General features: G+C 41.5%; 1 protein-coding gene across 2 annotated transcripts in view; it reads left to right on the forward strand.

The window, feature by feature from the left end:
• Nucleotides 1–3,716: 3,716 nt before the first annotated feature.
• The window catches only part of BPNT2 (3'(2'), 5'-bisphosphate nucleotidase 2), a 34,788-nt gene continuing 26,002 nt past the window's right edge, over nt 3,717–12,502 (forward strand). Inside the window, exon 1 of one of the 2 annotated variants that reach the window (XM_004372579.1) lies at nt 3,717–4,347. In XM_004372579.1, the coding sequence (XP_004372636.1) occupies nt 3,961–4,347 (387 nt within the window). In that variant the 5' untranslated portion in view covers nt 3,717–3,960. The remainder of the gene's footprint in view (nt 4,348–12,502) is intronic. The other variant, XM_023727782.1, reaches the window with a different exon arrangement.

The following is a 12,502-nucleotide window of genomic DNA, read 5'->3' on the forward strand; positions in this document are numbered from 1 at the left end:
ATTTCACCCTATGTACAAGCTAACAAGTTAGGCTGCCACAGTCTCGTGGATGTTGGCAGAAGATACGAGACTCCTGGCTCAGAAACAAAGCAATTGTAGCACTCAGAGCATCAGTGTTTGCACTTATTGCTTAAGCCCCAGTTCCCATAGGGTGACATTAAGAAGGTCACGTGATGCCTGCACACTCAGTGGGTTGCATTACAAGAGAGAAACTTTGAGCTATGGGTACCTGGATCTTCTATAACTGGCAGTAAGCCTGCCTGATGTTTGCCACTGAGGGATTCATTATCTTTATTGTTATATACAGGAAACAAAACTGTCCTTCACTTCAGAGGGAGACACCATTTTTGTCTTCCAAGACTGTTTGCTATACAAATATCTTTGAAAAGATTGTCTGGAACAAAAGGAATCAGCACCTCTCCTCACATGATGTATGGAAACATGAGAAACCCACAGAGCATGGTCCCCCAACAGTGATCCACTGATGGAATCATGAAATCAATTTAGAAGTTTTGAAAACATAAAAGAATATTTCATATAGCAATAATAAGCATTGTTTAGTGAAGCTTTCGTGTTTGTATGTACATGGAAGATGTATTTACTTGCCTTTTCTCATTGACAAAAAGTTTGAGAAACACTGGTTACATTCTGGGTGACATAATTTGAGTTGCGTTATATACAAATCTATATAATAGCAATATGTAGTCTCCTGTAATATAAATTATAAACCTGATTCTATAGACCATATATTCTAATCTTGATTGATGAACATATTCCAATCAGCATCTGTTTGAACTTTTATGATTTCTTTACCTCAATCAGTTATAGTTTTCCCTCCAACACCTAATTTGATGACAATTTTTGTTTTCAGTGACTCACCTTTATCAAATCTTTTCAAAGCATTCAGCTTAGTATTCATATTTTCCTAGTATTTTCACATTTTCATAGTATTCATATTTTATATTAAATACATAATATTTAATTTGATATGTATTTTTAATAATAACCACAATGGCAAAATAGGGTTGGAAATAAATAAAACTGACACTTGAGAAGCATATAAAGTTTAACTAGTGGGAATGCAAGGGAGCAGGTGCCCTGAGAGCATTAACTTATGAGGTATGAGAACACAGATGGTCTGGGCATCAATAAATGTGTTTTATAAAAGGGGTGGAGAGCATGGGTCTGGCAAGCCAGTGAAATGGAAGTTGGTTAGAGAAGTTTCTACTGTATGTCAATTCTTGTTGCTATCAGTATTCATACAGAAAAAAATATCAGGCAGTCCTCATCTTCTTCAACACCTAGGGAAAAGGTAATTTTTGAAAGAGCAGTTTGCCTCAAATTCACAATACTATTTTATATTTAGTTTCATATAATTTCATTCTTTTGAAGCTTCTAACAATTTGGTACTGAAAAAGCAAGTTTCTTGCAATCAAATTCCTATGAAGATTTTCCTAAGACACAACATCCTTGTCCCACATGCATTTAGTTAAATGATTTCCTCTTGTCAAAAAATTTATGGTATCCATATCTATTACCACTTCATTCTTTCAATCATTACCTGAGGACTACAGCACCTCCTGAAGTTATGATCTTTAAACTCACTCTCACGTTTTTCACTTGTGTGGACATTTCTTCCTGCAATTTGTATATCCCATTCCAGCAGTATAAATGCTCTAGAGTTTTTAGTATTTTGTTTTTAGTATATTTTAGCGGCCTCACTGACCTTTGTATGGTGCCACAGTGAACATGGTCTTCTATTCTTTTCCAATATCCTTGGAATACAATTTTCATAAACTTCAGCCAGACTTACCAGTGATACTTCTAATATTTCACCCCATGATTACTACCCAACTCATATTTTTTTGTTCATTTCACAGTGCAGCTTGAGGTGGTTTCATTGAACTTACCTTCCTATTTCAACTCTGATCTTTATCTTTATACCTCCCTGGGTTGAGTTACTATAATTAATCTGGGACTTACACTTGCAGATTTCTGTTGAAAGCAGCTTTGCTTAATTGGGAAGTTGCTTCCAAAAACTGACAAAAAATACACAGTGTCAGTTCCTTAAGATCTGGTGCTGTCAACACCCAGGGACTGTGCTTCCATTGATCTGTATTTGTACTTGATTTTGTGCTGTGATTGTTTTTAAGCTAGTTACAAGTTACAGGCAGAGAAACCAAACGATCAATAGCCCTTGTTTATTGTATTTGTGTAACCATATGCAAATTCCAGAAATGCCCTCAACTCTAAGGAAGCTGTAGAGGTCAGGCTGTCTCTTTATGACTTGCTAAGCAATGCAGGCTCACAATCCATTCTGTATACTTAGCTTTATTTAGGATAGTTAAGATTAAAGCCCACTTGGTAGTGCAAAAAGCTATGGCTGCTAACCAAAAGGTCAGCTGTTGGAATCCACCAGCTACTCCTTGGAAACCCTATGGGGCAGTTCTACTCTGTCCTATACGGTTGCTATGAGTTGGAATCAACTAGACGGCAATAGGTTTGGTTTTTTGGTTTTTGGTAAAACCAGTCAATGGCTTTGGCTTATGAACATTAATATAAGCTTCATTTTAAGTTGCTTTTATATGAATAGTCTAACTTTTAAAATGATACCACACATCTTAATATTTACTTTTAAGATTGAAGATAAACATTAATACTTGTTATGATACTTAATAAAATTTAGTATATATGTATTCACTATTATTGTTAAGACCAGTGGCATAGTGGAAAGTAGTTATTTCAGTTCAATGACTCTGCATAGTATATTTGGAGAGCCTGTATTGACTCAGGGGAGAAAGATGTAACAGTCTGCTTCTGTAAAGATTTACAGCCTTAGAAACCCTATGGGGGCAGTTCTACTCTGTCTTGTAGGGTCGCCATGAGTCAGAAAAAACTCGATGGCAATGGGTTACGGGTATTGACTCAAGGATTGAATTTTCTACATAGGCCGACCATCCTGGAACAACCTGTATATCAAGCGGACTCTCTCAGGCAATTCCTCCCCACCCCACCCCACTCTTTAGGAGGAGGAGGTTAGAGGTAAGGCATCCTTGGAAGTGAAAGAAGCCAGGTGTGTTTTCTTTCATTATGCTTGGAGAATGGTTTATTCTGACAGGTAGAGGTAAAGGGAAAAAATCTATATGTACTTACAAATATATACGCGTAAGTGTTTAGATCAAGACTGGAGATGCCAACAAAATAAGGAATCAAGTAAAATATCTCCTCACTACCCATCTCCCGCCCTGCCTCGAAAGAACTGCGCAGAGAGGCGATTTAATAGCCTCTGTCTACACACCGCGCCGGCAAAAAGAGCTCACAAATCTCTCCTTTAAATCTGCTTAATTTTTTCCTCCGTCCTTCAATAATCAGAGAGTAAGTGATGAGACTACACTGTCAACTGGGGCTTTATATCAGCCACACATTGTCGTTCAAAGGGAGATCTAATTTGAGTAGCTACAAGACACTCAGTATCCTTTCCTGCATGGAAAGCAGCTACGCCACGTCCGGCAGTAATTCGAAAACCCAAAACCTCCACCCAGATGAAAGCAACCGGCGTGGTCCAGTGCCTCCGGGAAAAGGCTGCTGGCTGCGGTCGGAACGGGGCCACCCTGCGGCCATGACCACGCCCCTAGGGGGAGGGGCATTCCTCGCCCCGCCCCGCGGCCTTGGCCACGCCCCGCGCGTAACCCGGATACACACCCACGCTCCCCTTTCACCTCGCGGCCGTTGGCTAACTTGGAGGTCCGACCCTGTGGCTGGCGGAGGGGTTGGGGCCACGCTGCCCGCGGAAGTCGGTCGGTCGGAGTGGCGGCGGGGGCTTTGCGGCGGGGCTCAGTCTTTTCCCTGGACGGAGCCATGGGGCGCTTGGGCACCGGGGAGCGGTCGCCGGTGTAGTCCGCGCGGCGCCTGGCTGAGGAGGCCTGTGAGGGCGGCCGCCCGAGCGCCGGCTCTGGCGCTATGGCCCCCATGGGCATCCGCCTGTCCCCTCTCGGGGTGGCCGTGTTCTGCCTGCTGGGGCTCGGCGTGCTTTACCACCTCTACTCGGGCTTCCTGGCCGGCCGCTTCAGCCTCTTCGGCCTGGGCGGCGAGCCGGGCAGCGGCGCGGCGAGGCCGGCGCCCGCGGCCGATGGGGGCACGGTGGATCTGCGCGAGCTGCTGGCCGTGTCTGTGTTGGCCGCCGCCCGTGGCGGCGAGGAGGTGAGGCGCGTCCGCGAGAGCAATGCCCTCCACGAGAAATCCAAAGGGAAGACGCGGGAGGGAGCCGACGAGAAGATGACCAGCGGCGACGTCCTGTCCAACCGCAAGATGTTCTACCTGCTCAAGACCGCCTTCCCCAGCGTGCAGGTGGGTGCGGGCGCGGCGAGCCTGCGGACGTGGCTCCGCGCTAGGCTCCCCGGCAGCTCCGAGACGTGAGTCATCTGGTTCCCATATTGCAGACGAGGAAATTGAGGCACCGAAGTTAAGGTCGATCATACAGGCAGTAGAAAAGCTAGGTGAGGTTGTGGGGTCAGGAACCCTGGATTCTAGTGTGGGCTTACATACCAAAGGGCTGAGAGGATCAGCTTTACCTCACATCTCAGCCTCTTCTGTAAAATGGAGAGGTTGGAGTAGGAACCCCAAGGCCCCTTCTGCTCTAGCCTTCCATGATTTCATTACTGGAAAGGTAGTGACTGTAGAGTACACGTTTTTTGGCAGGCTTGCCAGTAGTGAACTAAAGGCCAAAAACTGTACAAGTGTTGCTGCGGAGCTGTAAATGTGCAGGGCATTTGGGGGCATGCTCGTTAATTACTTTAAGTGTATTCTTATCTGGACCGTTTTAATGGGACCTTTTATGGGAGCATTGGAAGTGTACATCCCAGCACCTTCTATCCCAACCTGGCACTTGATTAAAGATCCATATTTACTCCAGAGAATAAGAGTTAAAGAACACTTGTCTTTTCTTTGAGTAGGTTTCTGGGAAAGCAGTTGACATTTTCATAGGGAAATTTAGACATTTTAGATTTGTTATTACTACTTTTTTGAATTTATCATTTCAATGAAGCTGCCTTTGAATTGAATATGCTTTTATTTATTACAATTCCAGAGGAAGAGCTCAACACTCTGTAGCAATAGCTTATTAGTGTTATATCTTAAGTCCCCTAACAGTAGTTTGGCTAGTGGGAAGAAAAATTGTTTCCAGTAGAATTTTATTGATTAGATAAACAGAGAAATCTAAACCCAGGCTTCATTGGAAGGTATTTAACCTTTTACTCTTGTTCTTGGAAGAGTTAGTATTGTCATTTTAGAATTACATATTCTGCGTAACACTCTCTCCAGTCTAATATATTATTGCTCTGATTTTCTTCCTTTTTTTTTTTTTTTTTAAAGCAGGAAGGAACATTGGCTGGCTGCTCAATAACAGATGTAATCAACATTAGAATTTTTTTCAAGTATCTATTCAAACAAAACGCAGAACATTTCCAGTTTTTCTTTTGCTGTACTCTGCTTTATCACCACAAAATAATACTCATCTTGTGTTTTCATCTAGTACGTAAAATGTGCTTGTGAAATATCATTTTCTGTTTTATACCACACACATGTATTTCTCTGTGACTTTGTGGAAGAAACAGGAGTTTTAGAAAAGTTAAGGTCTAAATAGTTAAAACAGTACTAAAAAAAAAAAAAATGCCCTCAAGTCAATTCTGACACATAGAGACCCTGTAGGACAGAGTAGAACTGCCTCATAGCGTATCCAAGGCTATAATCTTTACAGAAGCAGACTACCACATCTTTCTTCCACGGAGCAGCTGGTGGATTGAACTGCCAACCTTTCTGTTCACAGCTGAGCACTTAACATTGCACCACCAGGGATCCTCAAGAGTACTAGTAATAACCATTTATTGAGTGTATACTGGGTGCCCAGATAGTGGCCACACAACTTCATTTGATCCTCATAGTAACTTTAGTTAAGTAAATTTATTTATGCCCACTTTACAGATGGGAAGTCTGAGACTGATGGCACTTCATGCCATATTTTATATGAACTGTCTAACTTGATTTTTAGCTAGATCTTTAGGAGGCTACTTAAAACTTACAGTGTGAATTCCTAGCAAAAACATTAAATTGTAGATGCTTAGAAGCAATAATAGCGAAATACAGGAAGCAGTTAAATTTTTTTTAAAGGGCAAAGACGAAAATATTCTTAAATATTAAAAAAAGTATCTGTGTATGCACGTGCACAGGTTCACATGCCACCTACACCCCCCATCCTCAAACCTTTTGTCTTGGGTTACTTCCACAGAATTGTGTTATTTGTTTTTTCACTTAATAGCAAATGCTAATGGAATACCTGCCAAGGGTAGTGAGCTAGATTTTAAACATAAAAGACCAGTTCTTGGAATTGCAGATGTTGAAGATTCTGCTTTAATATAAAATAATTTTTGTGTTTTCTTGTGACTTTTTGAATGTTTGCATGTATGTTTTTAGTGATTATGTTGGATGGTGATTGGTGGAATAGAGGTGGTTGTATTCACCTATTCAGTGTCAAAGTAGGGTTGGTGTCATGTTGAGCTACTTCTTTTGTCCCTATATTGTTAGACTGCAGAAGCTGGTAAAAATCTTCAATTTCCTCTTCTTTTGCATTAGTGATTGGTGTATAAATTTGAGTAATAATCACATTAACTGGTCTTCCTTGTACGCATATGGATATTATCCTATCACTCACAGTGTTATACTTCAGGATAGATCGTCAAATGTTGTTTTTGACGATGAATGTGATGCCATTTCTCTTCAATTTATCATTCCCAGCATAGAAGACCGTATGATTATCTGGTTCAAAATGGCCAATAGCAGTCCATTTCAACTCACTAATGCCTAGGATATTGATCTTTATGTGTTCCATTTCATATGTGACAACTTCCAATTTTCCTAGATTCATACTTCATATGTTCCCTGTTCCAGTTATTAATGGATGTTTGGAGCTGTTTCTTCTCATTTTAAGTAGTGCCACATCAGCAAATGAAGATCCTGGAAGCTTTACGCCATCCACATCATCAAGGTTGAGTCTACTTGATAAGTCAGCTCTTCCTCATCGTATTTGGAGTGCCTTCCAACCGGAGGGGCTCATCTTCCACCACTATATCAGACAGTGTTCTACTGTTGTTCGTAAGGTTTTCATTGTCCGATTTTTTTAGAAGTAGACTATGGGTCTTTTCCTCCTACTCTGTCTTAGTCTAGTAGCTCTGCTGAAACCTGTCCACCATGGGTATCTTTGAAATTGATCAAACATGCGATCCAGATGTATTGATAATTACTGGTGATTGGAGTGAGAAAGTTGGAAACAAAGAAGAAGGATCGCTAGTTGGAAAATATGGTCTTGGTGATAGAAATGATGCTGGAGAGTGCGTGATAGAATTTTGCCAGACCAACAACTTATTTGTTGCAGATACCTTTTTTAAACAACATAAATGGCTACTGTACTCATGGACATTGCCAGATGGAAAACACAGGAATCAGATTGACTTATCTGTGGAAAGAGGCGATGGAAAATCTCAATAACATCAGTCAGAACAAAGCTGGGGTCAACTGCAGAACAGACCATTAGTTGCCTATATGCAAGTTCAAGCTGAAGAGAATTAAAATAAGCCTGCGAGAGCCAAAATACAACCTTGAGTATGTCCCACCTGATTTCAGAGACCATCTCAAGAATCGTTGACACGTTAAACTGTAATGAACAAATGGAATGACATCAAGGACATCATACATGAAGAAAGCAAAAAGGTCATTAAAAAAACAAGGAAAAAAGAAAAGAGTAAAATAGGTGTAAGAAAAGACTCTGAAACTTGCTCTTGAACATAGAGTAAGTAGCTAAAGCGAATGACAGAAATGATGCCCTCGAGCTGAACAGAAGATTTCACAGGACAGCTCGAGAAGACAAAGTATTGTAATGACATGTGCAAAGGCCTGGAGTTAGAAAATCAAAAGGGAAGAACCCACTCGGCATTTCTCAAGCTTAAATAACTGAAGAAAAAATTTGAGCCTCAAGTTGCAATATTGAAGGATTCTATGGGCAAAATATTGAATGATGCAGGAAGCATCAAAAGATGGAAAGGAATACACAGGGTCACTGTACCAAAAAGAATTGGTCAGTGTTCAGTTGTGTCAGGAGGTAGAATATGATCAAGAACTGATGGTACTGAAGGAAGAAGTCCAAGCTGCACTGAAGGCATTGGTGAACAAACTTTCAGAAATTGTCAGAATACCAATTGAGATATTTCAGAAAGCCGATGCAGCGTTGGGAGGTGCTCACTTGTCTATGCCAAGAAATTTGGAAGACAGCTACTTGGCCAACCTACTGGAAGAGATCCGTGTTTGCAGATGACACTACCTTGCTTGCTGAAAGTGAAGAGGACTTGAAGCACATACCGATGAAGATCAAAGACTGCAGCCTTCGGTATGGATTATACCTCAACATAACACAAAAATCCTCACACCTGGACCCATAAGCAACATCATGAGAAAAGGTGAAAAGATTGAAGTTGTCAAAGATTTCATTTTACTTGAATCCACAGTCAACGCCCATGGAAACAGCAGTGAAGAAATCAAGCAACGTATTGCATTGGGCATAACTGCTGCAAAAGACCTCGTCAGAGAGTTGAAAAGCTAAGATGTCACTTTGAGGACTAAAGTGCACCCGACCCAAGCCATAGTGTTTTCAGTTGTCTCTTACGCATCCGAAAGCTGGACAGTGAATAAGGAAGACCAAAGAAGAATTGATGCCTTTGAACTATGGTGTTAGTGAAGAATATTGAACATATGGACTGCCAGAAGAACGAACAAGTCTTGGAAGAAGTACAGCCATAGTGCTTCTTGGAAACAAGGATCGTGAGACTTCATCTCACATACTTTGGACATATCAGGAGGGACCAGTCCATTGAGAAGGACATCATGCTTCATGAGGTCAGCGAGAAAGAGAAAGTGAACTAGATGGATTAACGCGGTGGCTACAACAATGGGCTCAAACATAACAGCGATTATGAGGATGGTGCAGGACTGGGCAGTGTCTTGTTCTGTTGTATATAGGGTCGCTATGAGTCAGAATCGACTTGAGGGCACCTAACAAAAACAACATAGTTAGACTAGAAATAGAGACTCAGTTCTAGATTCCTTCCTCTTTTCCTCCCCTCCCCCGACACTCGGAAGCAGAGTCTTAAATGTCTGGATGCTTTTCAATCCTTATCTCAATTTTTTTGATAAGGAGCTTAAATCATATCCCACTCACTTTACTTCTTAAGGGACAATGAATCCTGAGATGCCACAGTGCCCTGGGCAAAGGGGACAGGACTGCTTTCCATGGCTTCTGACAGATTTGTTCCCATTCGAATCCCTGCTGAGGATTTGCATTTCCACCCCAGATATACTGAATTAGAATTACAGTTTAATAAGATCCCCAGGTGATTCTTATGTATAATAAATTTTGAGAACCACTGCTCTACTTGTGGTTCTCAGAATTGGTCTCTAACCCGCAGTATTAGCATCCCCTGAGAATTTGTTAGAAATGCAAATTCTCGGCAGGGGCTCGAACCTAATAAACTGGTTCAAAGCCCTGCTTTCTTTCTTCCCACTACTTTCAGGACTAGCCTGAGTCCTGGGCTCTCCTATCTAATGTTCACTTCTCAGTAAAGAATATACTCATCTGGGGCGTTTTGCCTCCCAGGGGACATGTGGCAATGTTTGGACACATTTTTGGTTGTCACAACTGGAGGGAGAGGAACTGTGCTATTAGCAGCTAGTAGGTAGAGGGTAGACATCCTACACCGTACAGCTCAGCCAGCATAACAAAGAATTGTCTGGCCCGATTTGTCAGTAATGCCCAGGCTGAGGAATAGGAGTTAAACTTTTTTTCTCTCAACAGGAGTACTCATTGGAAGAGTTTGAGAAGTGCTAGTATAGTGCAAAGAACACTTTGATATCTTTTCCAGTTGCCAGCCTGTTTTGATCCTAGGCAATTGTTTAACTTATTTGAGCTCAAGTTTCCTTTTCTGTAGTATCTGGATGATTGCAATTAGGTAATTAGTGCAGCCATAAACATTATAGCAGAGGAAAAAACAAAACAAAGCAAGTTCAAAGGATCAGGCCCAAGAGAGGAGGTAGTGTGGTAAATTCGAGTAAGCTGGTAAGTTTGAATAAAGTGCACGTGGGAGAATTACTGTGGAAGTGATTAGAAAGGTAGGCAAGGGCTAGAGTATGAAGCAACTTAATGTTGCCAAGCTCAAAAGAATTTGGACTTGATCTTTAGCTTAATCTTAGAGTACTAAAGGAACCAGATTTAGCTGACTTTTCTTGAGGCCCACAATATGCCAAACTTTGGGCTTGTACATTTGAAGGTGAGAGAGGCCAGTTGGGAGACTGTTAAAGGCATGTGACAAAAAGAAGCAATCTTTGAGGGTTACAAGGGAGGGGAGGTGTGAGGAGGGAAAATACTAAAAAGACAATAAAAAAGACTGTACACAGTACTGGGGAAATCAGCACAACTTGTCCAAGGCAAGGTCATGGAAGCTCCATAGACACATCCAAACTCCCTGAAGGACCAAATTACTGGGCTGAGGGCTGTGGTGACAATGGTCTCAGAGAACATCTAGCTCAGTGGGCATAACATAGTTTATAAAGAAAATGTTCTACATCCTACCTGGTGAGTAGCATCTGGGGTCTTAAAAGCTTGTTAGTGGCCATCTAAGATACTCCACTGGTCTCACCCTGTCTGGAGCAACGGAGAATGAAGAAAACCAAAGACAGCAAATGACTAATGGACCACAACTACCACAGCCTCCAGGCTGAGTCCAGCACAACTAGATGGTGCCCGGTTACCACCACCGACTGCTGTGAACAGCGATCACGATAGAGGGTCCCGGACAGAGCTGGAGGAAAATGTAGAACAAAATTCTGACTCACAAAAAAAGATCAGGCTTACTGGTCTGACAGAGACTGGAGAAACCCCAAGAGTATGGCCCCTGGACACCCTTTTAACTCGGTAATGAAGTCACTTCTGAGGTTCACCCTTTAGCCAAAGATTAGGCCCATAAAACAAAATGAGACTGAAGGGGCACACCAGCCCAGGAGCAAGGACTAGAAGGCAGGAGGGGACAGGAAAGCTGGTAATAGGGAACCCAAGGTTGAGAAGGGAGAGTGTTGACATGTCATGGGGTTGGAAACCAATGTCACAAAACAAAATGTGTGCTAATTGTTTAATGAGAAGGTAGTTCTGTAAACCTTTATCTAAAATACAATTAAAAAAAGTCAGCGACAAAAAGTAAAAAAAAAAAATGTTTAATAATAAAAAAATGAATTAATTCAAGGCGTGTGAGGGATGAGGACCAGAATACAGACATTGAGAGCATTATTCTTAGCTTGTTTTACTAGCTAAGGTTTGTTTAGTCGTCAGTAAATGCCAAGCACTGGCCTAAGTTTTTTAAATGCCGTTAGTGTATAAGGAAGGAAGTACCGAAGGCTCAACTACTGAAGTATACCTTTAACTACATACAGTGTTTTGAATAATTGGAAGGGCTTAGAGTAGGTGCTTGGAGGATAATTTGGGAGGGGCAAAGTGGATACAGGGAGACCAGTTAAGAGGATTATTTTAGGTGAGGGATAATGTGTTTTGAATTGGTATTATGGTTGCAGAGAAAATAGATGCAGAAGAACATGAGAGAGTTTTTAGGGAATATGAAAACATCAAAATGCCTCTTCTGTTTCTGGCCTTCACATTGGTGTTTCCTTGGTGATGAGGGAGTGGCAAGGTGAAGTGGTAGATCATGAGTACCATCTAAGATTTGTTAAGTTAGAGGTTTCTTGATATTTGTAAGGAGGAGATTAAAGAGGCAGTTGAAAATACAGGTCCAACGCTCTGAAAAGAAGTCTGAATTGGAAATACAAAGTTGTGAGTCATCAGTGTTCTGATGGTAATTAAAACTGATTGTGAAAGAGGGTAATCAGGGCTTAGGACCAAACCTCGAAGATCTGCAGTATTTCATAATTGGGTAGAGAGGATGAATCTGTAAGAAAACTAAGGTGAAATGGCCAGAGAGGAAGGAAAAGAACCAGGAGCATGTGGAAACATAGATGGCAAGGAAGAAGAGAGACTTTGTCAGCACTATCAGCAGCTACTGAAAGATCAAGGAAAATGAAGACTGAAAACAGTTTAACAAGAAAAATATCAGTGATCTTTATTAAGTATGTACTCTGTGTTAAGCACTGTGCTAAGGTTTTTTTATTTTTCCTTTATTTTAAACTTTTTCTGTTTTTATTGATTAGTCTTAAGAATCCTGTGAGGTGTTCAGCCTGGGAGTAGAGAGCCCCGTAAAACCAAATGAGACTAACGAGGTACAGGAGTCCAGTGACAAGGGCCAGAAAGCAGAAGGGGACAAGGAAGCTGGTGATAGGGAACACAAGGTTGAGTAAGGATATTGTTGATGTGTTGTGAGATTGTTAACCATTGTCATAGGGCAACATTTGTAGTAACTGT

Source organism: Trichechus manatus, unplaced genomic scaffold (assembly GCF_000243295.1).
Source record: "Trichechus manatus latirostris isolate Lorelei unplaced genomic scaffold, TriManLat1.0 scaffold00018, whole genome shotgun sequence".
Taxonomy (NCBI): domain Eukaryota; kingdom Metazoa; phylum Chordata; class Mammalia; order Sirenia; family Trichechidae; genus Trichechus; species Trichechus manatus.